A 12,544-nucleotide genomic window follows, 5' to 3' on the forward strand; every position below is an offset into this window, starting at 1 on the left:
CTGAGCTGAGGCCACTTCCATCCATGCTGCCTGACCATTATTATTATTATAATTATAATTCATTCATTAAATTTGTATACTGCCCTTCATCCATAGAACTCAGGGCAGTTCACAACACAAAATTACAATATAAAAGCCACAAGATACATAGTAAAAGAAGATTAGCAAGCCAATAAGCCCACCCTCACAACATAATTAAAAGGGTATCAGATGTCATCAGCCAAAGGCCTGGTTTGAGAGGAACGTTTCTGCCTGGTGCCTAAAGGTATATAATGAAGGCGCCAGGCAAATCACCCTGGGGAGAGCATTATACAAACAGGGAGCCACTGCAGAAAAGGCCTGTTCTCGTGTTGCCACCCTCTGGACCTCTTGTGGGGGAGGCACACGAAGAAGGGCCTCAGAGGATGGTCTCAGGGTCCAGGTAACTTGCTCTTCTGAGCTGTTTCTTGGTCCTGCAGGAGAGCAATGAGGCTTTCAGACTTATTTTTAAATCTCTCATGGATCCTAAATTACTAATAGTTATGCACAGAACCTGCCAAAATAAACTAAATTGCGTGTGCATTGGAAATAGGCTAGGGGCCATAAAGGAATAATGATTTTAACATGTTCAATACCAGCTGCAGCTTACTCTTCTAATCAGCTGTGACTTCTCTGCTGGGTTCTGTTCTCTCACCTGGAACATTTGTGCCTGCACCAGGTAATTTTGAAAAGGCCTTTTAGGCCAGGCCTCGAAGCCTGCAGCCAGTATGCAGAAATATATATTACTGGCTGATTTCCACCCACCCCAATATCCCCTAGAGGCCCATGTTTTAACTCTGGGGGTGCAATGGGTTTTTTACATTATATTTTTATGTCTTATTTTATATTCAAATTGTTTTTTCATTTATTGTAAGCCTCACAGAGAACATGGCAGCCCCCACACATTGCACAACAAACAAGGGGGTTGTTGTGGGGAGCAAGATTCCATATACAGGCTAGTGCATGGGTAGGCAAACTAAGGCCTGGGGGCCGGATCCGGCCCAATCGCCTTCTAAATCCGGCCTGCGGATGGTCCGGGAATCAGTGTGTTTTTACATGAGTAGAATTTGTCCTTTTATTTAAAATGTATCTCTGGATTATTTGAGGGGCATAGGAATTCGTTCTTTTTTACCCCTTTTCAAAATATAGTCCGGCCCCCCACAAGGTCTGAGGGACAGTGGACTGGCCCCCTGCTGAAAAAGTTTGCTGACCCCTGGGCTAGTGCATGTGAGATCTACCAACACGGCAAAAGGGTGTGCCCTTGCTGTCGTGTTTGTGGAGCCCTGCCTGAAACAGATCTGACAGTGCTGATTGCTAGCGATAAGGAATGAGCTTATTCAGGAAATTATGTCCAGGAAAATGGCTCCTCAGATCAGAAGCACTGAAAGGCTCTCAGGCATAAAATGGGAACACAAACAGCAGAACAGTGCTCTTCAGGAGGACTACTAGCAGTAGTGTGGTTTTTATTACTCTGTGTAATTAACTGAAAAAATATGACTAAGACTAATGTGAGCCAATAAAAAAATGGAGAGACGTTGCGGTTTAATACCACTTGCATGATATGTCTGAAAACTAAGAAGAAGAAGAAAAAGGAACTTGGTTTAACAGAGGTCAGCAAACTTTTTCAGCAGGGGGCCGGTCCACTGTCCCTCAAACCTTGTGGAGGGCCAGACGATATTTTTTGGGGGGGAGGAGAATGAATTCCTATGCCCCACAAATAACCCAGAGATGCATTTTAAATAAAAGCACACATTCTACTCATGTAAAAGCACCAGGCAGACCCCACAAATAATCCAGAGATGCATTTTAAATAAAAGGGCACGTTCTACTCATGTAAAGACACGCTGATTCCTGGACCGTCTGTGGGCCGGATTTAGAAGGTGATTGGGCCGGATCCGGCCTCCGGGCCTTAGTTTGCCTACCCATGGTTTGAGCTACTTAAATTTTCCACTGTGCACTCCATTAACTGTAGGAAGATTTGCAATATTCAGCTCATTTGGTCTACAGATCATAAACAAGGAACAATATGTCAATGTCCAAAAACGCATCTATTATTTCAATAGAAACAACGGCTTTATATACAGTTGCAAAGTATTGCATCTGCAGAAAATGTAAAAAATACACCTTAATATTACATTGGTAAAGGTAAAGGGAGCCCTGACTTTTAGGTCCAGTCGCGGACGACTCTGGGATTGCGGCGCTCATCTCACTTTACTGGCCGATGGAGCCGGTGTACAGCTTCCGGGTCATGTGGCCAGCGTGACTAAGCTGCTTCTGGCAAACCAGAGCAGTGCACGGAAATGCCGTTTACCTTCCCGCCGGAGCGGTACCTATTTATCTACTTGCACTTTGACGTGCTTTTGAACTGCTAGGATGGCAGGAGCTGGGACCAAGCAACGGGAGCTCACCCCGTCGCAGGGATTTGAACCGCCGACCTTCTGATCGGCAAGCCCTAGGCTCTGTGGTTTAGATCACAGCGCCACCCGCGTCCCTAATACATTGGTACTATTGGCATTTTTTAAAGTGTCCAGAACTTCAAAAGTATATTGACACTTCCACTGCTGGAATTGTATATTGTTAACATTACTGAAGCACAGTTCACTTTTTGTGCCTGCCAGAGGCAGTTCAGAATGTAACATGAAAATAAAGCGTTGTCTCCAATGATGTCATTCGGCTAGCACAACAGAATTCCCCTACACTCCCAACTACCACGGATAATCAAAATTTTTTCCAGAGATATGATCAATATGATCTATATGAACACAGCATTGGATACAACCTAAAATATTTTCAGCGAGTGCCATATTCACACCAAAGCAAAAGCAAAATAATTAAGGATTCTACAACATTTGCGTAATTAGTTGCATTACTTTATATACCCTGTACCCGAAAACCTATCAGATTAAGATGATCAAATGAGATATTTTATTTTACATCATTTTACTAAACTGTCCAAAAGACCCCCAAACGTTTGATGAAGCAGGAAAAGAAGCTTAGAGGCCAATTATGATGTGAGAATAATTATAAAAGGAAAGATGTGCCAGAAATGTATTAGAGCCAAGTCTGGAAGCTCTTGATTATCTATGGAAGCAGAGTTATAACACAACTCCCTACAGTGGAATGAATGATTTTCACAATACTGTCAGCTTCATGGTGTTGTCAGCATCAAGATGATGTTAAAATATTCTCTAGAAGCATTTCCTAAATTCAACCACTTTCATCCCCTTCTCTGTACCTAACTTCCTTCTGTCCTCAGTCACCATCCCCTGCCATTTTCACTATTCACTTCTAGTCCTTAATCTCCCCCAAACCACTCAGGCCTCCTGTTTCCATTTTCTTACTCCACCCTCCTCCTCAAAATTCGCCTTTCTTCCTCTCTCTAATCACTTTGTCAAATACTTCTCTCAGTTCCTCTCTTTCAAGCAGAAACAGACAAAGAAACACTGTGCCACCCTTGGAGTCAGCACACGTAAAATCTAAACAAAGTAGATGAGGCTACTAGTCAAATGATGAAACTTAATCATACAGATAGAGCTACATTGGAGCAGAGGCAAAGGGAGACCCCAGCTGCCAATGGGACAATCATCAACTTGCCTGTGGAAAGTGGCAAGAAGATAGTAACTGGATCCTCCTTCATTTTCATTTACTTAATGGTAACGCAGTCTACTGGAAAACTTTCATGTGAGGAAAGGATGGAGCCCTCAAAGTCACAGAAACTCACAGTCCGCTTGCTATGTTGGTTCGATAGCAACGAATTACAGTCCCAAATTCCATTGTGAAAGTAGATTCATACCATTAACACTGGTCAAAAATTATGCAAACCAAGTTCAGAGTTAGTGATGATTGACGATCCGTAAACTGGCAAGAGAAAGAATTGTACAGCAAGCAAGAGACAGGAAGTCGCTCCTGTCTGTTATAGTAAGCACTGCAGCAGCAGAAGCACAGAAGCAGGCTCAACATGGGATTTGCCATACAATGTATGCGAATATTCTCACCTCAAACTTCTGTCTCAGTTCTACATTCCCATCGTCATCTGCTTCTGGTATCGGAACATTGTAATACTCGCCTTCTTCCTGGTTAAGTAGTTTGTACCTGCATTCAGTGTATTAAAAGGAGAGACTGATTTTGCATCTTTTTCTTATTTCAGCTGGCCTTAAAAAAAGGTATTGGCCAACTACAGATCTCAGGTTTTTTTTCTTATGGACCAATGTAACTACTTTCAGGTTAAAGAGACTCTCTCCTTAGCAAGTGTGCTTAAGTTTGCAGTAATAGCCTGAGATAAGAAACTTAACACAACATGCAGTGAGTGTCTGACTGTTTCTGCCCTTCCAGGGAAACAGTGAGAGATGTTACATGATTGCTTTGATATTTTAAAAACCAACGATAAAGAATAGTTAGTTTCTGTGTGATTTTTGTCCTCAATATCTATTGACTGAGGTTTTCAACACTGCATTCTGTGAAGACACAGGTGATACGTTTAGGAAATATTTAAATATGTCAATAGGATTTATTACCCATAATTATAGCAATGCATTAGTAACATATTCATAACAAAGAGCTTTTTACCATCCACATGCAGGTGATTTCATGAGTTCCGACACTCCAAAAGAAAGAGAGCCCATGAAATCATTCCGAGTTGTCCGATCCCAATCCCAGACTTCCACGGATAATCTTCTGTCTTTGTCTGTAGGCTTTAACTTACTACGAAAAGAATGAAGAGGAAAAAATAGGTGCCATTCTGTTAATTTATTAAAACACACGATGACGTATGCAATCAGAAATATCACTAGGAAAAGTATCAAATTTCAACTTACAATGTGAATGTCTCACCCCATTGTGGATTAAGTGTGGAACGGATGGTTTTTGTTTTTTGTTTACTTTCATTCTTAGGGTCTGGAATAAGTTTCAGCTTCACGTAAGGATCTGAAAGTCCATTTGGATCCATAGGAATCAGATTTCTTGCATCTCGTACTGAAAATATATAGACGAACAATAAGGATTAGACAACGATTCAAAGGGAAAGAAAAGGTTTTCCTGCAACCCAAAAACCCTTATGTAAGTGATATTGCCAGCACTGATAAGCTTTCTATAGGTTTGTGTGGGGTAATGGAAACCCCTGCAGAAGCCTATGAAAACTGATGCTAATCTGATGAAAGTAAAAAAACAACACACCTCTTTGCCACCTCTATTCATTGGAATAGCCCAGTTCTTTTTACCCCCAGTACGAACACCCAAGAAGTGGACCGCCCCTCCTATCCTTGGTGACAGCAGCTAAAGTTATCTGTAACAAGATCTAAAGTAGTATCCTATATGATTCAAGTTGGACAGCACTGGATAGTTCCATCCGATGTGTTGATAAATACAGATGAGGAGGATCCCTGATACAGTTCTTTGATGTCTCCCCAGTTTAGGAGCAAGGAGATTAGGGATCCCTTTGTACCAGAGGTAGGAAAAGAGCACCCATGACTTTTCCCGCAGCAGGAGGAAACAGGATTGGATTTCTAGCAATTATCAATGTGTTGGATAATGAAGTGTCAATACAGATACCCTTTTAAAAGATAAGGTCAAATCAGACATAGTTTTCAGTCCCACTGGGCCAAGAACAATTTAAATGCATGCGATTTGGAGCTAGATCTGGAGAAAAACAACAGTAGAAGGGCAAGCAAAAGAACCGACTGCTTGGAATGCTAAATTCTGCATTAGGTATGCAGGTGTGGGTTGACTGGGGGAGATTATTTGATTATTAGTAAGGACAACAACAGTACCGTTGTGTCCTCAAACCCTCATGCATATTTTTTTAGGAAGTCAATAACACCTGCACTCAGTTTCTCATTCAGCACATCCTAGCCCACAAATATTAGTAGGATGTGCTTATTTTAAAAAAATCAATCCTCCACAGCAAAAAGAAAAGAAACTTAAGCGGATCTGATAAAGCAGGATCGTCGACAGTGTCTTATTGTGTAAATTGTCTAATGCACTTGTATTTTTCTCAACCACACAGAAACAGTTAGGGGAATGCCTGTTGCTCATCAATAGACCATCTGCTCTCAATGTAGAAGGCACTGGTTCAATCCCAGAATATCCAGGCAGCACTGAGAAAGTCTGAAACCCTAGAGAGCTGCTACCAGTCAGTGCAGGCAGTACTGAGTTGAATGGATCAATGGCCTGACTCAGTATAAGGGAGTATGCTCCCTACGGATTAAAATTCCTTTTGAACAATGGTAATCACACAAACCCGCAGAGCCCATGTCGAAAAACAATGTTATTGTAAGTTGGGTTTTTTAAAATTATATAACAATTAACTGGCATGCCTGCTCACATTTTAGTTTATCTGTCTATACTCTATTGTGAGATGAGCAAAACCGTTTTAAAAACCATTCCTAGGCAATGTTGAGAGACTTTTCTGCGTTACAAGTTTTTAGCACAAGTTATATTGCACATATGATACAATAGCCCCACTGCACTGTCTGCATCCTTGTGTGTTTTCTTTATTCAGCCCTGAAATTCCCATTCAGTTATGAAGAGGAAGCCTCACACTACTCTATCCAACAATGATTTTTCTCTTAACTGACTTTGTGTTCCCTTGCAGAACAACAACAACAACAACAACAACAACAACAACTGAACCTGGTGCTGATCTAATAGAGCATGGGTGAGCAATCTGCAGCCCAACTATAGATGGAATAGTCTCTCTCAGGAAGTTGTGGACTCTCTATCCTTGGGAGGTTTTTAAGCAGAAGTTGGATGGCCATCTGTTATGGATGCTTTAGCTGAGATTCCTGCATCTCACGGGGCTGGACCTTGGGGTCCCTTCCAACTCTACAATTCTATGATTCTAACTACAACTCCCATCAGCCCCAGCTGGTGTGGCCACTGGCCAGGGATGATGTGAGTTGCAGTTCAGCAACATCTGGAGGGCCAAAGGTTGCCCACACCTCTTCCAGAATGACCACCTCACTTCACTCCTTTTCACTGGAATGGAGGACCATGATGCAAGCACTAGATTCAGGCTAGTGCAAATAACACCTAGAGAAGTAAGTGTGGAGCATTTCTGGATTCCATAACAACTCTGCTCAGAGCATGGCTGGGAGAATAATAGGAGGAATACTGTATCCTATTAATGAACTCTTGTTCATACTTACAGTATTCTGCTCTACCTGTGGCATTTAGCAACTTATTGCTAATGACATAATAAAAACCATGCCAGTATTTCTCATGCTAGGAATCACAGGTAGTTTGCTGCCACCCCCTCTGTGATTTTACTGCCCAAAGACAAGAGACAGAGATGTCAATAGATATATTTAGTGGCAATATACAATGATTTCTCCCATGCTGAACTGAAGACTGTAAGATGCCCATGTGGTCATTTGTGCGATGGGCAATAAAGGGAATGTGTCACGGAAAGTTCTGCTTTGGAAATATTAACTATCAATGTCTGGGTTTTGTATTGCTGACCTTAAACCCACCTGCTTTCAGCTTAGAACATTTGGTTCACATTCATTTGCAATAAACCAACAAACAGCAAATTTCACCAACATTTCCAATGAAGTCAAACATTTGGTGAAGTTTTAGAAGCAGCCAGAGGCATCATTATGTATTAAGAATGACTGCATCTAATAATTCTGGGCTCAAAACATGACCTACCTTTCAGAACTGCTGGGGTGGCTTTAAGATGAAACTGTATCCACAAGTTGCCCAAAAGAATTACCGGTAAGTTATTGTTTAAGTACATGTCTCCATACATATGGAAAGTAATATTATAATAATCACCTTATTCTTGTGATAATCTCTCTCTCATACACACACACACACACACACACACACAACCTAGCAGATAAAACACTTTTGTTTTCCACAGTCTTCATAGAAAAGAAGAAGAGATGGTGGACAATTCACAGTGAAACTGAAAGCAGGTATCAATTCTGCACTGAGAAGTGTAGAAAGCAGAAAGCCATGGTTAAATTCCATACCATTATGTTTTGTACTTTCTAGTCCTACCAGTTCACTGTCTGGCTTCATACAGACACATAAATGCATCTGCAGAAAACCAAATCCTTTATTTTTAATTTATATTTATTTAACAAAATTTATATACTGCTTGATTGCAAAAAAAAACCCCTCTAAAATGTCCACAAAAATATAAAACGAAACATTAAAATTCTCATTAAATAACAGTTAAAAACAGGTATTAAAAACTTTCAAAAGATGTTTAAAATTAACAGTTGCTAAAAAGAGACAAAAGCTATTAAAGAATGGGGGGGGCTGCCCTTTCATTTGAGGAAGGGGACTGCAATCCAGTGTAGGCTCCCATGAGAGAAAGTAGGCAGGTGATTTTTGCCCATTTTCTCTCCCCGCTGCAGCCCCCTACTCTCTCACCCACACAGTCCTAGAGGGGCATCCAGTCCACCAGAAGAGATTTTCAATGAGTAAAAGGGCTACAGGAGGGAAATAAATATCAGTGGAAGATGACTTCTCCACCACTTTTCCAGCAGGAACGTCCTGCAAGTGTAGGAACCCTGGATTCAAGCAACGCGATTTGTTTTTAAACTGTCTCCCAGCTTAATTTCTATTACCACAATAAAACAACAACTTGCAGACATTTGAGGCAGGTGATTTGGGTCACTGCTGAGGCTTTCACTTGATTTCTGAAGGTAGAAAGTATCTGAATAATTAACTTAGGTGTTGGATAAACCAGAGTATAATATTCTGTAAACTTTAATTGTGTGCAGAAACAGCTCCATGGAAAAATCACAACTTGGAACATCTCTCCCCAACCAGCTTTTGAGAAAATGACCCATTTTCCTTTCTGAAAATAAAAGCATGACTGTGGTGGGAGTTACAGCGGCACACTAGAGCTTTTGTCTAACAGAAACAATAAACAATGAAAAGCAAAGGGCCGAGAATCTCTAGCCATGTCACAAAAGCACACAGCAAAGGGTATATTTGTTCAATAAAAGGCCAGAAGAAACATTTCTTAAATTATTGTTCTACACTATGAAACCCAGCATTAAAAAATATAATGCCAAGTAAGGAAAGAAACATGTACAGGTTGCATCATTTTACTTGAAATGTTTTGTAAGCTTCAAAACGAAATCAAATGAACTGCTTGCTGCACCATTACATACTATATGCATTGCAGGGAGAGGAAAACAGCTCAGTGTAGTAGTATTGTTGTTGTTGTTTAGTCGTTTAGTCGTGTCCGACTCTTCGTGACCCCATGGACCAGAGCACGCCAGGCACTCCTGTCTTCCACTGCCTCCCACAGTGTGGTCAAACTCATGCTGGTAGCTTCGAGAACACTGTCCAACCATCTCGTCCTCTGTCATCCACTTCTCCTTGTGCCCTCCATCTTTCCCAACATCAGGGTCTTTTCCAGGGAGTCTTCTCTTCTCATGAGGTGGCCAAAGTACTGGAGCCTCAGCTTCAAGATCTGTCCTTCCAGTGAGCACTCAGGGCTGATTTCCCTAAGAATGGATAGGTTTGATCTTCTTGCAGTCTATGGGACTCTCAAGAGTCTCCTCCAGCACCATAATTCAAAAGCATCAATTCTTCGGCAATCAGCCTTCTTTATGGTCCAGCTCTCACTTCCATACATCACTACTGGGAAAACCATGGCTTTAACTATACGGACCTTTGTTGGCAAGGTGATGTCTCTGCTTTTTAAGATGCTGTCTAGGTTTGTCATTGCTTTTCTCCCAAGAAGAAGGCATCTTTTAATTTCGTGACTGCTGTCACCATCTGCAGTGATCATGGAGCCCAAGAAAGTAAAATCTCTCACTGCCTCCATTTATTCCCCTTCTATTTGCCAGGAGGTGATGGGCCCAGTGGCCATGATCTTGGTTATTTTGATGCTGAGCTTCAGACCATATTTTGCACTCTCCTCTTTCACCCTCATTAAAAGTGTAGTATTAGATACGGGGAAATCTATACTCCTTTCCAGAATCCAAATGATCAATTAAATTTGCCCCAAAACAGCACTTAGCTTAAACTGAATAAAGATCCTGGGAAACAAATCCCTAATTAGAAAGCTAGGGTGGCACAATGACCTGATTGCATGTAGTGCTACCATGGTTTACTCTAATTGGATTGGATTTAGTGCAAACCATGGCTTAGTCTAAACAGGTGCAGGTCTCCAGAGTGATCACAGCTGCCACTACATACTACCCAGTGGCTGAGCTACATAAGCCTCATGGGAGAGCATAACCCTCTCTAAACAACCCACAACGTGAAGCCAAGGTTTGTTACTGGCTTCCCAATAATGGTTTCTTTGGGAGAAACATGGTACCAGCACCGGTTCAGGTGTAATGCTAAGCCTGGCACTCCGGGGTTTGTTTCACTGCCAACTACAGAAGGTGTGAGGGTGAAACACATGTATATTACGGCTAAAACAAGCCATGCACCTTGACATCGTATTATGTGCAAATATTGCATTAGCACGTTGTGCGAATGAGTCTACTGAATGGCACAAAACAAAGGGAGAATGCTCAAAGGAGAATTGTTAGCAAAGTTCACATTAAACACAGGTTGCTAAAGAAAAAGGTCATTATTTTGCTCGCTTTTTTGTTTTCTGGCCTATTTGTATTTTTGTCTGCATAATTAGCACTCTGATTTTGCCTCCCCCCTCCATTGAACGAGTGCTTCTTTTTCAAAAGAGCAGGATGATGATGGTATTCGGAGAGAAATACTGTCTCTGTAGTCCACCTCTTTGATGGCAGCCTATTTTTAATGAGACAGGGTCAGGCATAGCTGAAAGGAGCAGCTCTTTACTCCCCAAATGAGAGGTTTGATGTTAACACAGACACACTAAATAAAAAAAAAATAGCCTTGGGAAGTAAATTAGAAGCCCTCCCTTTCTCCAGAAAGCTCCCCCTCCCCCATGCTTAGTCCACGTAGAACTGTTTCTCCGCCTTTTATGAAGCTTTTATAATATTGAAGAATATAAAGGCTTTTAAAACCTTGAAGAAAAAGAGTCACAAGAGTTCAATTTGCAAGGTATTGCTAAGTTCCTAAATAGAAACCCTACTTAGAGATACCAATAGCTTCTAGGGAGAATAAGGCAACCAAAAGTTACAGTTTCTTGTGAGAGCCCCACGGGGAGAAAACATCATGTGGGTACCGGTATATTCCAACTGCTTCTATATATGACTCAGTTTGCTGAAGACCTCTATTACTCTAATTTGCATAGGAAAATATTTCCAATTTTAAAGTTCCCATAAAACCCACTCCGCATACCCTCCAATATTTATCTGATGAAAATAGGTACATCTTTTTCAATTATTATTACAGTGGTACCTCAGGTTACATATGCTTCAGTTTACATACGCTTCAGATTACATACTCCGCTAACCCAGAAATAGTGCTTCAGGTTAAGAACTTTGCTTCAGGTTGAGAACAGAAATCGTACTCTGGCGGCACGGCAGCAGCAGGAGGCCCCATTAGCTAAACTGGTGCTTCAGGTTAAGAACAGTTTCAGGTTAAGTGCGGACCTCCAGAACGAATTAAGTACTTAACCCGAGGTACCACTGTATTGTTATTGTTATTAATACGACACCCATCTAACTGGCTTCCAACATATTTAAAAACACAATAAAACATTAAACTTTTTTAAAAAACCTTCCCTATAGAGGGCTGCATTCAGTTGTCTTCTGAAGGTTGCTAATCTCATTGGCTTGGGGGGTCGCAGAACTCCATACCCTCCAATATTTCTCCAGTGAAAATAGGGATGGCCAATAAAGCAAGATGAGCGCCGCAACCCCAGAGTCGGTCATGACTGGACCTAATGGTCAGGGGTCCCTTTACCTTTAAGGAAAAGCGAGGCATTCTGGGATCTAATCAGAACCGGGACAGCTTCTGTAAATCTGGGACTGTTCCTGGAAAATAGGGATATTTGGAGGGTCTGACATCACTAAGGGTAACAGAAAGAACCCAGCAGCTGTTTCAGGAGAATACTTTCCCCCTAAAAATCCAGTGTCTTTTGACACAAATCCCTTCCCCTTTCATATTACTTTAAATCCGGGAGGTGGGGATTGCATTTTAAAATCTTTTAAATGTTATCAGTTTTATTCTATGCTAACCTGCTTGTTAATTTAATGCTGCGTACCCCAATCTCTGGAATAAGGAGGGCAAGAGATTAAACCTCAGACAAAATACAAATAATAAATACACTGAACCCGAAGAGTCATTAGTTCTCAATTATGACCGAGAGCTTCAACGTTACACTGAAATAATGTGGTGGGGTTTTTTAGGATTTGTGTTTTGTTTTAAACAACAATGGAGGCAGGGACTTGCTGACAGTAAAATCTACAACAGGGTATGTTTAATGATTTATTGCATATATTTGGTACTGCAAATGCTTAGACCTCTCCCTTTCTCCTATTCTGTTGAGAATTTCACTCCCCTACGTGCCAAATGGAAATTAGTCTGTGCCTCAATCACATCTGCTTGATAGGTTGAGACTGAATCTAATCTCCAACGCAATAAATATTAGAGAGTGAATCTAATATCCAATGCAATCAATATTACAGAT

At 41.2% G+C, this 12,544-nt stretch overlaps 1 protein-coding gene across 3 annotated transcripts in view; it reads right to left on the reverse strand.

The window, feature by feature from the left end:
• Nucleotides 1–12,544, reverse strand: part of PRKCA (protein kinase C alpha) — a 193,426-nt gene that overhangs the window by 43,490 nt on the left and 137,392 nt on the right. For all 3 annotated transcript variants that reach the window (XM_080994553.1, XM_080994552.1, XM_080994554.1), the window contains exons 6-8: nt 4,833–4,989; nt 4,585–4,719; nt 4,014–4,110 (exon numbers count right to left, since the gene is read on the reverse strand). In XM_080994553.1, the coding sequence (XP_080850679.1) occupies nt 4,014–4,110; nt 4,585–4,719; nt 4,833–4,989 (389 nt within the window). The remainder of the gene's footprint in view (nt 1–4,013; nt 4,111–4,584; nt 4,720–4,832; nt 4,990–12,544) is intronic.

This window comes from Podarcis pityusensis (assembly GCF_964106645.2).
Source record: "Podarcis pityusensis genome assembly, chromosome: 2".
Classification (NCBI taxonomy): Eukaryota; Metazoa; Chordata; class Lepidosauria; order Squamata; family Lacertidae; genus Podarcis; species Podarcis pityusensis.